We start from the raw sequence: 17,067 nt of genomic DNA, 5'->3' as shown, positions 1-17,067 counted from the left end.
ACATAAACAGTAAATCTATACGCAAATCAGTTATCCACAAAAACGGGGACTTTCACCCACGAGACAATATTAAACAACACGCGGTACATAGGGGAAGGTCCATGCGTTTGTTCGGACCCAATTCCTCCCCACTCTCCACAAACCCGCACCCCTTTAAGATTGAAAAACAGACAGGTCGTAATTTAACATGTAATGTGGAAATTTTGAGATAAGATATTAAAACATTTCAGATAAACGTTCGAAATGAATGTCGAAACTACAATTAGACATTTCACCTTCATCAAAAATGTTCCAGAGAAAAACGTGCAAATAATGCAGCAGTACCGTATGAGTTAATACTTCTATATAATTTTCAGTTTTGGAAAGTACATTCTTCTCTTTTTCGTAAAGAGACTCAAGCGCCAACCAATCTATGTACCCATAGGCGTAGGAGGCGGGGCTGGTGGGGCTGGAGCCCCTAACCAAAATTTTTTTAGTGAAAATTCGGGCAATATGCTGAGAATTTTTCGGGCACCTACGGTACTGAAAGAATAATAAATTGCAGTGTGTTTTTCCGATTTTTTGGTGACAATTCGGGCAATATGCTGAGAAGTTTCCGGGCACCTACCGTACTGAAAGAATAAGAATTTGCAGTGTGTTTTTCAATGGTTAAACTTATATTATTATCATCATTATTGTTGTAACGACTTCCCCAATAATTACAACCAATATGGCAGGGTAATAACACGGAAAATGATTGTCATGTGATGTAAACTTTTATTGGCATGTGATGTAATAACCGATGAATGCCTATTTAATATGCACACTAACCCTTTGAACGCGCGCGGAGCGCGCGAAAAATTTTGGTTATATTATTCGGGCAAGTCGTTACAGCCACCCCCCCCCCCCTACAATCAAATTAGGCTCCTACGCCTATGTATGTACCAGTTAGAGTTCCTTTAGTAAAGGAAATCTAGGGTTATAACTTAGGAACTCTAGTACCAGTAGAGTTCCTTTATAGAGATTTCTAGTACCAAGTTCATGTAGAGCGCTCTCTATTCATTCGAAACGTACAAGTTTAATTCTAAATGATAATTAGTTAGGTCGATCATATGTTATTATTATACATATCCGGCAGAAAGTCCATATTCGAGTACGAGTTAATAATTTCAAATATTTAATTTTTTTTTACTACCAACCCAGAAGGTTTCCTTTTCGTTTTTGCTTAATGAAAAAAATATCGTTGCCCAATTGACTATTCCTCAAAGTTTAGAGGGTCATAATCTTCCGGAGGCAGAGCATACACGTTTGGTAACTTTGTGCAAGTTTAGCATGCTAACTTGGGGACTGACTAAATACTGACGTCATATCTATATTCCACTTTTTCCATCCACCAGTTCGGAAGAGTTAACTAGTCCACTATTTTACACTACTTCTAGTGCAATTACATGCAGACTTACTATATACCAGTCATTGATAACTGTCGATGCGATTACTTATGAAGAATGAGGCCTTCATATATTATATCTTTTTTGGAAAATAAATAACAATAGTTATATTTCGTGATCAAGTTTGTATAATGAAAGACGTCGACGTCACGTTGCACAAAGTGCCCATATATGCAATGTACACTCACGAACTAGCAAACACGTTTGTCAAATCTTTCAAGTTGCCCTTGTCCTCAATGTTTCGATCTGTTTGAACATAATTTTTTTTTTTGCAAGTGGATGAATTTCTTCTGAAATTCTTAACCGTTCTTGAAATTGATGCTTAAGCAATCCACAGAGCACAGAACAATCATTCCTGGTCAGTCATTGTATATGGGGTGAACTCGGTAATAAGAAAAAGCGCAAATGCAAACATAAAAATGTCCTATAGACACCAATCTGTCACAGGTCACATCCTCTTTTGGAAACGCGCACCTTACGCAACTTTATTTTGCGTAGTCACTCGCATGCCATGACGTCATTAACTAGAATTTTCGCGCGGGCTTGTTCAGTACAAGGACCACAGAAATTTCTGTGACTCGACAGATGGAGTAAATTCTGATTTTACATTATATAGGACATGCGCTCTCCAAGTGCGCAAAATCTTATACACATGTGCAAACAAACGTTATTCAGCACATTATATCATAACTTCAGCTTTACTTGCTCCGTATATAAACAACGCGAAGTTAGTACTATAGTAGTAGTACTAGTAGGTTTCAGACTATGCTTGCAAGCGGTAAACATAAACATAGCCAACTCTTGCAAACTTGGATCTTGCCTAATTTACCTATTGTAAACTTCTGTAGAGAAGATTTCGAAATAGTGTAAACTTCGGTTTGTTCCATAGGGTATACCTTTGATCAATCCAATTGAAGGTGGAATCTGATCAGAAGAAGCAATTTCTAAGTTGTGGGGTGCTCGGTCAGCTGCAGTGGCGCGAACAACATGCCTCCCGTTTCAGTGAGAGAGACCGTATTGAATAACATCCAGTCGAATGATGTTATGGTTTTCAGCAAAACGACATGTCCGTTTTGTAATCAGGTACAGAATTGCATGCGTATTTCTCATGAATTAAAAGAACGAAAATAACTTATGTCATAAGTTTATATTACTAACGTTACTTCTGTTATGTTACTATAGTACTGGCTAGGCTTGCTGTAGGCCGTAGCATTCTACTTGTAAGGTATACGCGTACAGTTACTTCAGGTCTACGCCTAGGCTAGCCTTATGATTTTAGTAATAATAGTATCGAAGTGTTTCTGTTAGGCTATTACTAAGTATTTAGGCTAGTATATACCTGCAACGTACAAGGATACAGTAACGTTACCAGCGTAGTACCAGACCAGCATCATAACTTGGTAGTGGGCCTAACCTTCATAATAATAAAGCCTAGTACTAGTACAGTATGAACATTGTTAGTGACTTGTTACTCATTTAGGCGTAGCCTACTTGGATTTGTCAGCCTAGCCTGTGACTAAATTCTGTATTATCATCATGATCATAATCAGTACCTTACATTAGCCTGCAAGTGCAACTAGTGCAAGTTACATAATAGCCTAGGTCCATGAAGAACGTTTCTCTGTTTTCCATAATGGCTTTAAAGCACACCTGTATCATGTACCTTACTACCTATCTTTACATTTCCCCATTTGGCTAAATATCTTGTTCATGATCATAAAAATTCATTGATTTATTGGAATCTCACATGCATGTTACTGTACCTGTTTCATCTCTAATTGAGATCTTACAATTATACTTCTTCAGATATAATTGATTCAATTGTATGACAAATTTTTGCAAAATATTAAAAAAATAAGTTGTATTGTTTTGCAACGGTTGACCTTAGGATTGGGCACACCAAATAGTTGTACCAATTATGTAGTAGCAGATGACACAAGACTTAAGACATGGTCTCCAAAGTTTGTTCTTCAACAACAACTCGCACAGTCAGACATATTGAACCTTCCATGCAAGTCAGTTCTAGCTACCATTGAGCAATGAAAGCAATTTGTCAGTTTTATCAGTCCTTTGTCCTGATTATTACATTTAAAGTGTTTGGAGCTTGTTAAATATCATATCTGCTACCATTTCTTTGACCACTTCAAAGTCCCACAAAGGAAGGGTAACCCTTCAACTGAGACCCATCCCCTAGCCCCAATAGCATGTCCTAGGTGGTGGAAAGGGATTCATTTATCCAGTATTGCATTGCATAATGGTCAAATTGTTGTACAATTCAAAAGATGTTTACATTTTTTAATCTGCTACACAAAATTTAAATGCTCACTTAGTCCCTGGTGGAGCAATGACTTTTATACTGATAAACCATTGAATATTGGTCTGACTCTTGTCTCCAGACCAGTTAAGATTTGCTCCAGAGATTGCAGACTACTGGAAGCTTTCATTTTTGGCTACAGATGAGAATGTTGACATATTTAATTGAGCCTTGGTGTTTAAAAGACATAAGATTTTGAACTCTACAGTTAGTTAGAATGCGGCCACGTACACACAAATATTTACTTACCGTGACTTCTGCAATCACTGGCCAAACTTTGTATGCTTAACAGGAAATTGATGGAGGTTATGAAATCTACCAGTTATATTAGAGCTTAAAATGCTGCAGTCATGAAAACTGTGTAGGGAAACCTTCATTTGATAAACTTTTTCACAATGTCAGCTAATTTTGTTCAGTAATCAATTAGTCAGATGCTAGGGTAGTGAATTGGTGTGAGTACTTGCAGCTAGTAGCTATGAGAATTTTGCATATGATTTAGAGGCAAGTTTTATTTTTTAAAAGAGGATAGGAGGAAAATATATGAATCACTGAATCAGCATTTCAAATTTGCTTTCAGTTCAATTCAGTTCATTTATTTCGTCTATACATGTGTAACAAATAAATAAAGAGTCCAGCCAAGGGGGGGGGCGGTGGGGTTATATTTGTCACTAAGTCGAAGTGTATTTGTTGCCAAACTTCAACGGAGTCTTACGAAGATAAAAGACCATATCTTGTCTTTACAAACTTTGATACCAAGATAACAGAACACGTCTTGTCTGTATAAACGCTTAAGTAATAACTGCCTCCAAATCTGTTCCAAACCCTATTAAAAGAAAACACCCACAACACGCACCATAGTAACAAATCACGCATCGCAAGCAACACGCACAACCGACACATGCATAAACAATCTTAACACCCTCCCACACGCACAGTTGATGCGCACATTACTTCAGTAACACATTGTTACAACATGCTTACAATAAAAATGCAGAATAGTATAAACAGAAAACTAGAAAAACAAGGAAAGTTTATCAAGCAGTCGACCAAATGAAAAACAAAGAAAGACAAGCTTGCACATTTTCGAGCAATCAGCACCTGGAATTCCATTCCAGATAATTTAACTTCTAAGCCTAACATACTCTCCTTTCGTTACAACTTTACAAGATCCCTTATATATACCATTAACCATGGAGGTCTGTTTTTCCTCCATGCACTAACTAAGACTTTTAGTATCTAGTTTGTATTTTGAATGCTGTAGTAGCCATCCTTTGGTATTGTAATTAAACTGTGAAGAAACAAATAAATGAATTGAAGTAAAAATAAAGTAGAAAATATACAGGCTCAGTACCATTCTTGGTGGATCTTGAAAATCATTTGAAGTCAACAGAGTTTGGAAAACTTGTAACAAATATATATCTCAAAAATTAAAAAAAATGTTGGCAGATGTGATACTTGGCATGTGGCTTCCCTAAAATGAGTACAGCTTTCCTATTGTTTTTGTCAAAGGTCATTTGTGGTCAGCAAATGGCTGTAAGTACTTTACTGTATGTGAAAATCTTAAAAGCAATAAATGTATATATCGCAAAAACCATAACATGGATTTAAAGGTTTCCTTGTGTCTTTGCCAATTTAGTAAATTAAAGCAATAGGAAAAAACAAAGAAAAAAACCACATGATAGCTGGGTACAGTGTACATACTTGACACTATTTCCTTCCGTGAAGATTATTCCTTCAAGAATCTTGCATTCCATTCCTTGCCATCATCCCATACTTTCAGATGAGACCCTGTGATCTTAATCCCGGAATAGACTAGGATCAGGGGAAGATTAGATCCCACGCTTGATGTTAAACATGACTTAATCGCAGCTAAGGTTGACCCCGGATCAGTGGTGATCTTTAAGTTCCATTGTTGTTTGTTACACGCATAACTTGGTACAATTATTATCTGGGCCTCATGTCATACTACTTATGGTTTCACACCATTTCTGGAACCCCAACTTCCTGTTTGGTGATCGTGAGCGCTTGTTTTTAACAGTATGTAAATGCACGGGTGTTCAAATCAACTTAAGGCTGAACACAGAGCACTGGGTCTGAAAGTTTGTCATAATATAAAGTTTAATAGAAACCTCGTTATAATGTGCAGTAAAACAGTAGTAAACAATGAGCAGTAAAACAGTAGTTCTCATCAGTCATGTGGCAAAAATGTGCATTTCAAAATTCCCTTCAAAAATTTGAAAGCTGGTTTTACTTTCCTTATCATTATTTAGTATTGACAGGAAAAACTGGGAGGGCTTTTACTCAGGTTGTGAATTGTTGATAGTTTAGCTGATCCAGGCATCATTTTTTGTAAAAAGTGTGACATATTTACAGTGAGACAACATCTGAATGTTTCCATAATGTAGGCCTTGATGTCTGTTGTGACATGATTGATCATTGGATAAAAAATCATAAAATTATAGATATCAGTTTACAGTACTGCCCTTTCAACCAATTTTTACCCTCAGCCCCTCTTTCATCCTCCCTTGTACTTCCCTACTCGCCAACTCCATAGTAGCTCCATGCTTTGACCTTGCAGCGATTCCAACAACCTACTCTTCAAGAATCTGTGTACCTGCCATGTGCACATGTCTCGCTAAATTCCACACAGTTCTCTACTACATGTACGTACTGTAGGTCAACTACACATGCGCAAATCCTCAAAACCTGCTCCAACATTTACCCTGGGCTCTTTGCAGTGTTTGCAAACAACCTTCTCCATGAAAATTACAGTAGGCCTATGTAAATAACTTTTTATGCAATGTCGATTTAAAAAAAAAACGAACTTCTATGGCTACTTCTTGACTACACAAAGTACATTAGTTTACACACGAACATTGCACTCAAAAAATTTACGTGGTCAATGGGACTGCGAAAAAGTTTGCAACAGAATCTACTGTGGTATGAATGTACATTTTACATCAGCAACTCTCAATGCGGAGAGAAGAAACATACTGTAGGATGCACGCAAAATCCTTTTCAGTATCAGAGATGTTAGCTTCCCACAAAATTCATAGATTGTCTCAACTCATAACATTTTCTGATCAAAACAATGATTCAAATATTACGTGATAGTCTCACAAACAAATTTAAGTGCATCTTCCTACCATGAGCGCTTGTTGTGGAAACATACAGTACTGTATGTGACAACAAGGCCTAACGTTATGATGTTTGAGTGCACACATATGATAGCCTATACCACAAACGTTGTTGTCTCTGGGAAAGTAACGATAACAAGTAGTTGCATACTTTGTGTTCATTGAGCACTATTATGCAAGAATGTATGCAGACAGTTGGTAAGGCCAATCATCGGAAATTTGGAAAAGCATCATTGACTATTTTTAGCATGAAATTCTTTGTAATGAAAATGTTGTTAGTCCTGTACCTTGCCGTAGATTGTTATGATTTATTTGTTTTCAAACAAATTCATTCAACTGTAGGATTTGAAGGTTTTTTGGTTCTTTTCAGGAGTAGTTGTGGTTTTTTTTAAAGAGAGAAAGAAAGATGTTCATTCAAAGATGTATTTTGTTATGTTTTGCATAGGCCTAGTTGTGAGTGTGTGCACTTGGGGTTTGTTTCACTAATGAATAAGATTGCACCCCCCTCCCCAACCTGAGCAATTTGAAGGTTTTGCTACCCTTGCAAAAACATTGCTTCCCATACCCAGAATCCTGCATTCCTAACAATGCTGATAATACTGTCTGATAATGTCAACTCATGATAGTGTAGTTCAGTCAAGCAGTTGAAATGCAAAATGATTGCACCTTAATGGAAGTTTTTGGAGGCCTGGAAAGCTGAGAAGGGTGAGCGATCCATTTTCACCATATCTTTATTTAACGGAACCCTGGGTGTTACGTGATGGGGTGACGTCTATGGATGTACAGCGATTTTATCAGCCAGGCTCTGAATAATTGATGGAGTGTGCTGATGTGTCAGCTAATGATGAGAGTGAAGGAATCATCACAGTTTCTATGCCTCTTGCCTTGTACGTAAAAGACCAGTTTAATTAAAGGATTTTAGTACTGTAGGAGAGATAAAACAGTATTAGCAAACAGGTAAAACAACAGCATTTTATGTATTTGAAGAGCCTGTCCAATTCAAGGATCGTTAAGTCACTGCTGATGATATTTTGTGGACTTATGCCTGGATTCTTTCAGGTTGGTGTCAATATCAACATATTTAGTCATGGTTTCCAGTGAAACTGTGGTACCGTATAAGTTGCTCCCTGTCGACACCAAGTTGGGACGAACTGGGTATGATTTGTGCCCCAACAGAATAATTGTCATAACATGCTTTAGCGTATCATATATGGTCTGTCTCCAGTTGCCTTTTCATTTGTACATTTGTAGCCATTTGTACTGGCATATACCTATACCTTCACAAGTGCATGCTGTCCTGCTATTCCTCCATATGTACAGTACTGTCATAAACTACTGTAGGTGGAGGCAACTAATGTTATCAGCTTAAAGGCATTGAAGACTTGCCCCAAACCGCGTGCCACGCTCTGAAAAAAGGTAACTTTCCATTGCTTGCAAGTGAAGTTTTCTTCTTGTTGCTACAAAATGCAGACAGTAATGAAACGTGATACCTTGTTATCTTTTATTTAGACCTGAGATGTCCATCGCTGCTATGTACACTGTGTTGTGGGTATTGACCGTAGCTGTATGTATTGACTGTACACTTGTGTCTAAGTACCAACGGTAGCAAGCTGTGTGTGTATTTTCTGGGATCGATGGTGGTGTCTACAATTTCTGTTACACCTCAGTCGAAACTAGGTCAGATTACCAGCATGAGACATTTCTTTGTGCGCGAGTCTTCACACCCTTTAATGTCCTGAGGGCAGTGACCAGTGTTGGGAAAACAGCTACGGTTGTTGTACTCATATATATATATATATATATATATATATATATATATATATATATATGGTGATATATAAACTGCAATTAAGTTTAGCACACACATTGGTTTACTTCAATCAGCGACAAATTTGACAACTTGAAAAGTTTGTACTCGATTTGCACTCATTGGCAACTGTGGTCTTACTGTACCTAATTCAGCTTGCGGTACTGTATGTCGCCATTAGAGTCTCAGGCTTGCATACAGTAAGTCAAGGTAGTAACTTTATCTTAAGTATTTGGTGGACCTAACCCCTAAGCCAGACCCTACAGAAGTATTGCCTGGGCGGTTTTAATATGACGCTGAGATAAGCTACTGTTACAAGTTTACCAGAGAATTCATTCATTGGGTCACAATAAATGCTATAAACTGAAAATAACTGCCTCTTATTGCTTTCTGTGTGAGGATTTGTAAATTAAAGTTTGGATCTAAAGTTATAAAAGATGACTAGCATGTGCCTGTATTGGTGAGTACAGTTCCTGAACCATGGATTGGCTTGAACCTTTACCCAAACCCCTATTCATTATTCCAAACATTGCCAGGATTGAGGAATGGCTCAAAAGGTTTAGGTTTGATTTCAAGATTGTAAGCATGATCTGCTGTGGCATTGGAAAAGGGAAGGAGGAAAAAGGAGTATTATGGTATCTAATGGTTTCAAGAGACTGAAATGCAAACTCTGCCAGTTGGTTTAATCACTGAATTTTATTTTGCAGGTAAAGGAACTGTTCAAGCAGGAAGGCATTGTGTACAAGTCATTAGAATTGGACAAATTGGGTAAGTTTTACAGTACATAATAAATTTGTCCATAAAGGCTACCTTCCCTTAGAATAATGTCTGGAACATTGTGAAGAAAGTATAATTGTAAAATTTCAGTTTTTAAAAACTGGAATACCAGTTAATACTTGTAATGCCCATTCTGGATACTATCATAATTCTACTTATATTTCTACTTATATTCCAGTAGGGATGTCTCTGGAGTCTGAGATGATTAATTAATTTATTTTGTTTCAAACTTTTGACCCCATGCCAAAAGTATTTAAGTTGCTTGCTGCATTGTTGCTGCATGCTTGTTACTGTGTGTAGGTTCACCTTACGGTGAATACAATAACTCTGTTGTTTTCTTCTAAAAGGTTAAAATGAGTTGAAAGGTCATTTGAGGTCAACATAGGTCAGTCTAATGTAATATCTCCTGAAGTTCAGCTTGGATGAACTGCATATTTGATATGTAGAATGACCTTTAAGAAGTTAAAGAAATAAAAGAACCCAGTTAATTTTTGGGGAGGATAAAGGTCATTTGAGGTAAGCAGACTCAATGGACTCACTAATGGCTCTAACAAGATTTCTCTCTCACAGGAAAGTGCAGTGAAAGTGAGATGCTAGTTTTAAATCTTCTTTCTATGTTACTGAAGGGATGTATCTAAATGTAATTCAATATGGTTTAGCTAACAGCCCAGTACATCTTCAGTATACAGTACAACACATTCTCTTCTGAAATTCTCTATATAATGACCAGTTTGTCAGCAATCTTCTTCTCATAGCTACAGTGATAACATAACAGTAAAGCCACCATAGCTATTGCAATTTTGTAGGCACAAGTTTCATCACAAATTTCCACAAGACCTTCTTCAACCTACAGTATATAATTTCATTACAAGAAAATGCTGTGTCACAATGGATGTGATGGTGGGTGTAGTCACTCTGAAAATTTGGAGCAAGGTTTTGACACTATCATCCTCTGCCATTGGAAGATCCCTTTAGTATAGGTTTAACAAGTTCTGTTCAAGCGTAAAACATTGAGAGTAGAACTGAAAGTTCTTTTCCCCATTTTAATACGATAGCCGCCTACCACTAATTTAGTCAGCCGTGGCACAGTGAGGCAGATCTCGCTTTTGTGAATTCATCTGGAGGCCGGAGTAATTATCTTGTGACATTAGAGAAACTATTGATTTCGTATGGTGTGCGTGTTAAAGGCTGTTGGTAATTGGATAAGACTGGATGAGTGCCTACAGAAAATGCTGTGTCATACCATTTATTTAACTCTAAATACAAGGTTCAGTTCGAAAATTACCCTCCGGCTGGCTTATAGCTAGGCTCTCCCAGAGCTGATTATTATATCGGTTGTTTCAGCCTTTGAATTGTTTTATATTGTGCTGAAGTCCAAATCTATGAATTTTTTGCACCGTAATGCCTTCGACTGGCGTATATATATTAACGTCCAGGCAAGATGTGTGTCAGTACTGACATTAGCAAACCTCACTTGTTTTCTATGCTGTTGGTGTATCAGATGGTTGTAGGTCAGGCTGGATTGTTGCATAATCGTAATTTGTCGTATGCTTTTTCTACCAGCTAATAAATGAAGAGTTAGTGGGTTTGTGTGTCAGCACTGACATACTGTAACATAATCTCACTTGTCTTTTGGTTTTTCTACTTGTATTGGAGGCATCTGTTTGACCTCACTGATGTTACATAAAATTACTTGTTTTGTGTTTGGTTTGAACTACAGTACAGTAGGATTCCACTCCACTTGCAAATAATTTACAATTGCACTACTACAACTTTTACACTACTACAACTGCACTTTTGCACTACTACAACTACAGTTTCACTACTCAGAAATTCTGCCTTTTTTTTTTTCCAACATGTCTTGCATGTGCTAACTTTAAAAGTTTTAGATTCCTGGAAAAAATTGATTGGTTATTGCATCATTGTACTGTATAATGGCACAGTATCAGAGCAAATGGTGATGTTACATAACAATTTGTAACAAATGCACAGATGTTAAGCTGTATATGTCTTCCCAGAACGTCAGTAATGTCAACCAATACCTAAACATGGATTTTGGAAAGAACAAATCATCGAATCGAACAAATAAACAAATAAATAGTGTAGATACATCAATATTATGTCACTTATAATTGGAAACTACAACCAACCTTCAATGCAGCTCAATGGGAGAGGCGTATTGCAGCTCCAGTGAGCCACTACTAACGGCAAGCAATACTGAGTGGATTGTTTTTATAGCTACAGAAATAGAATGACAGTATATAATCACACAAATACTACTGTACTGTACTTAGAGGAAGGTACCCAAATTAGTGTTCTGAAAGAGTCTCTCCCATTTGCAACAGATTTTGAGGATTTTGAGGAGATTATTTCAAGTTCAAGTTTATTTGTACCATCATCATCATCAACATTAATTTATATTTTATAACATGATTAATAGTAAATTAATATACTTACATATAATAAATGATATGCAAAAATCAGTATATATATATATATACATATGATGTGTAGAGGAGTCAGAATAAGCAAAGCTTTTCGAGTCTGACCCCTTACAAAAAGAAAGGAAAAGCAATAAAGAAAATAATTAGCAATGTGCTAATTACAAAAGAATAACAGCAACGTTAAAGAATGGTTTAAATATGCATGTAATTATATGTAATATGAAGTCGACATCAATTTTTTCCTCAACCTATTTTTAAAAGTATATAAAGTAATATTCAATTCAGTGAGATTAGATGAGAATGAATTCCAGAGAGTAACACCACTTGAGCGAATCTGGGACTGTCTAAGTCTAGTTTGTGAATATGGAATGTTTAGAGAATACATAGATCTAGTGTTGTAATGATGCATATTATATCTATAATGAAAATATGAGTTGTAAATAGGAGGAAGATTTCCATTATTAAACTTAAACATAAAAATACCTAGCTGATAATCAAATAAATCAAAAGTAGTTAAGACGTTCAGACTCTTAAAAAGAGGACCCGAGTGAGCAATATACGGCGCAATACAAATGTTACGAACCGCACGTTTTTGCAGTTTATATAAATTATGCAACAGTGATTTATTTGCACCTCTCCAAGCAAGTCAATTATAATTCAGGTGTGGAAGTATTAGAGTATTATATGAAGTCAATAATGTATCTTTCGGAAGAACATGTTTTAATCTATAAATAATTCCATTTGCACCGGCAATTTTACTACAGATATATGAAATATGATTTTTCCAGTGAAGGTTACAATCGATAATACTGTAGTACCGAGAAACTTAGTAGTTGCTGTGGTTACTACAATAGTGCCATCAATATTGATGGGAATATTAGTAGTATCATGTAATTTATTGTCGAATATAAGAATATTAGTTTTTAATAAATTCAGAGACAACTTATTTGCATTAAGCCAGTTAATAATATGAGTAAACTCTTTTTCGGCTTCTAGAATTGCATCAGTTATATTATCCTTCTGATATAAGATTGTAGTGACATCAGCAAATAAAACAAAGTTTCCCTTAGTAGAAGAATGAGAAATATTATTAATGTATATAAGAAAAAGAAGTGGGCCTAAAATAGAACCCTGTGGAACACCAACATTACAAATGGACCTTGCAGATGTAACTTCGTTATAATATACATAGTTTATACGATTACTTAGATAACTTTGAAACCAGTTATAGGAAATTCCACGTACTCCATAAGCAAGAAGCTTCTTTAATAAAATAGAATGATCAATGTTATCGAAAGCCTTTGATAAATCAATAAAAATACCAACAGTAGACATTTTTTTATCTAAGCCACATGATATACTATCAATTAAGTCGATAGCTGAAAGATAAGTTGAATAGTTTTTCCGAAAACCATACTGATGTTCATTTAAAATGTTGTGCTTATCAATGAACTTAATCAATCTGTCATACTGTACACTAGTCGTTCAACAATTTTGGAAATAGTGGTTAAAAGTGAGACAGGTCTGTAATTAGAAAACAACTTATGATCTCCAGATTTGAAAATAGGAATAATTTTTGCAACTTTTAACTCTGATGGAAATATTCCACTAGAAAATGAACAATTAATAATGTGAGCAAGCGGAGCCGCAATAAAATCATTAATATGTTTTATAACATTATTGGTAATTTTGTCATGACCTGGACTTTTATCATGACCTGGACTATTTCTGTTGTTCATCATACAAAGTCTAGAAATATTTGGTGCATCTCAGCTTTCCACTATTAATATGGAAGGCAGTTGTTTGTCAAAGAGGCGAAGACTTTCATATCCGTTGAGAGATTCTTTTCCAGTCACAAGTAGAGGGAGGGACCTAACAAGTGCAGTAACAAATACTTCAACCGCCATGTGTGTAATCATATACTGAGTTTCTTCAATGTGCGTGTCTTTGGTGGAAACCTTGTGACATAAATGTAATATGATATTTAAAACAAAGGTCAATGTACATTCTGGACAAGGAGGTAGTTTGAAAAGGATCTGATATTAGAAGGATATTACTGTAAGATTAAGTGGGAGGTGTATCCAAAAGGTCATCAAATTGACCTAATGCTTTTAAATATTTGCAGATCAAATTTGCAGATCAACCTTTGTTAGGTTTTGTCCCTCTAAATTACATCCTGATATTTAGGAGAGTTGTTACATACATACTGTACAATACATACTGTACAATACGTACTGTACAATACATACTGCACACACTGTACAATACATATTGTGCATACTGTACATTTTACAATACATACTCTACAATATGTCGCAACTACTCTTGCCATATTTTCCAACTAGCACACTTCGTTCCTCCAACAAACTGTATTTAACTGTTCCTAAACCACGTTTGAAGACCTATGGTTACAGAAGCTTCGAATACTCTGGCTCTTATCTCTGGAACAAGTTACCAGATCACATTCGAACATGCTCTAAACTTTCTACATACAAAAGTCTACTGTAAGACCCATCTTTTCACTTGTTCTTTTGTAAATTAATCTGCTTTCTTTGTAAAGCGCCTTGAGCAGTGACTTTTGTCTACTGATTTGGCGCGATATCAGTCTCATTTATTATTATTATTATGTACTGTACAATACATACTGTACAAAACATACTGTACATGTATACTGTACAATACATTCTGTAACAAGGAGCGAAGAGAAGATGTCATACTGTACCACCCCACTTCTAAAGGATCTTCGCTGGCTTCATATTGACTTTCGAGTAAAGTTCAAAATACTTTTACTTGCATTTTGTGCTCATGATTTACAACAGCCTGTGTATCTCACTAACCTCCTATCATCTTACTTTTCTGTACACACATTACGTTCGACAAGCAAATCATACCTATGTGTACCTAAACCTACTCAGCCACAAGTCTTTGGAATCAGTTACCAGACCCTCTTCAAACTTGTTCAAATCTATCAACTTTTAAGAGTTTACTGAAGACTCAATTTTTCTGTTCTGCATTTCAATTTTGATACTTTCCACTTTGTGAAGCGCCATGGGCAGTTACTCGTTTCCTGGAGTGGCACAATATAAATCTACATTATTATGATTAATATTAAATACAAAATGTACATATTAAATTATGTACATACTGTACAGTACATACTGTACAATAAATACTGTACAATACATATTATACATACTGTAACTGGTAAAATGTCTCACTGGTGCGACAATGCTTGTTCAAGTCAAACATCAGTGACCATAATAATGAATATGACATATCTAGACTTCTAGCATATAGGGAGGAGATGGGGAATGGGAGAGGAGAAATAGCTTCAAGACTGAAATCACCATTTAATTCTGCCATGTGAGACATTTGAAGACAATAACTTTTTTTAAGCTGAGTGAGCTTTCATAACTTTATATTTTTTTTTAAAGTACTGCCTTTCACACCTAATAATTCATACAGTATATTCACTGAGAAATACATGTTTTCTTCCTCAGTTCCAGTACTTCCTTAAAAGTATGAATAACGCAGAGCTCTGATCTTCTCTTCAGTTGTAACAGATATTACAACAGATATTACTTAGCAACCTATTAAGGTTAACACAGAAGCTTCTTTAAAAGACAATCATGACATTGTAATATTGCAGAAATTATGCTGTAGGAGTTGAAAACTTTCAGAGGTTGTATTCATACGAAAAATTGCTTTCATTGTTTGGGCTCTAATTCTCACAGATTTGCCACATTAATCAGAAAAGGTTTTTGTTGAAAGTTTGAACAAATTTCTCAGTTTATAGAGAAAGATTTGGTGTGTTATAGGTTTCAATATTACAGTACATGTCTAATCACTTACCAGTCTCCTCGCAACAACAGCACCATTTCAAAGGAGATTGTATGGTTACTATATAGTAACATTATTGCCTTAATGATAATGTAGCCTTGTCTGAATATTAAAGTAAAAATCTTGTGAAATTCTCAAAGGTTTCAGTAACTAGTGAAAAGATGGGATAGACTTTGGTTTACAACTGAATGTTAATTGAACTCTCAGGATGTGGTTGTGGTATTGATTACTAAAGCTAAAAGTTAAAGCAGTTAAGCTCATAGGTATTCTTATCAAGCATTGCTTTCCTGTATGGCCAATGGGTCATATCAAATGTGACAATTTTCAAAAACAAGGAACTAATGTAACCGACATGCAGGTATATGCTGACTACTATGAAGGGTTCTATGTCTTGTATGTACACACAACAAAGTCATGCAACAATACAAATTGCTTGCCAGAAATTTCCTGGTGATGACATGATATCCGATATTATGCAAGGTACTTCATTTGAAGCCCTTTTGGAGCTATTGTAGTATGCTGCAGCCTGTCAAAGAGCTAGCCTACAGTATGTTATAATTATGAACTGCCAATGCCTATGTTAGGGTATTGCCTTAAGACAGACTTACTGTTGGCACCTTTACACTGACTTAGGAAGTTCATAACTACCCAAACCCAACTACACAAATGGTAGGTCTAAATGATGGAGATACCTGTAATAAACAATGTCCCCAAACAGCCAAGAAAATATCATATTCCATCTTGGGAGATAATCATACTGTAGATTTAATGTTGCTTCACACACAAGGCTAAACCTGTAGACTTGATCAAGACTAAAATATGAGTCACATGTACTTCATTTTTGATTATGCTTTTCTTTATTTTAACTATCGTACAATGTTTCTCTTAGCTGTAATCCTGTAATTGCAAAAGCTGAATAAGAAATATTCATGCTCTTCATATGACCTAATGATGGCATTGGGTTTCAGTTTCAACACTGTCAACATTCTACCTTGAAAATATGGAGAGAAAAACAAAGATAATTAAGTAAGAGGTTTAGGATCCCTAGTGGCATTATGACATCACAGATTTACAAAATGGCAGCGACCCAGACTGGACTCCTAAACTACTGTAGGATATCCCCCAAGCAGAAACAAGACTTTTCTTAGATCTCTGTTTGTTGGAGTTGTTCCTCACAAACATCTCTGTCATAGCCCTACAGTATAAGCTAAACATGATGGTTGGGTCTGCATCCCCTTGAAAGGGCATCAGTATTGCTCTCAAAGTTTAGAATGCTAAATATTATTTAAAAGTACTCTCCTGGTGGTTCTTATTTCCTCCA

The 17,067-nt window shown here is 35.9% G+C and overlaps 1 protein-coding gene across 1 annotated transcript in view; it reads left to right on the top strand.

The window, feature by feature from the left end:
- Positions 1 to 2,022: 2,022 nt before the first annotated feature.
- LOC139962090 (thioredoxin reductase 1, cytoplasmic-like) overlaps positions 2,023 to 17,067 on the top strand; it is a 38,309-nt gene continuing 23,264 nt past the window's right edge. The window contains exons 1-2 of the mRNA XM_071961956.1: positions 2,023 to 2,510; positions 9,393 to 9,453. Of these exons, the coding sequence (XP_071818057.1) occupies positions 2,415 to 2,510; positions 9,393 to 9,453 (157 nt within the window). The 5' untranslated portion in view covers positions 2,023 to 2,414. The remainder of the gene's footprint in view (positions 2,511 to 9,392; positions 9,454 to 17,067) is intronic.

This window comes from Apostichopus japonicus, chromosome 20 (assembly GCF_037975245.1).
Source record: "Apostichopus japonicus isolate 1M-3 chromosome 20, ASM3797524v1, whole genome shotgun sequence".
NCBI classification, from domain to species: Eukaryota; Metazoa; Echinodermata; class Holothuroidea; order Aspidochirotida; family Stichopodidae; genus Apostichopus; species Apostichopus japonicus.
Note: the sequence above shows the minus strand (reverse complement) of the source record. Positions and strands in the feature narration are given on the sequence as shown.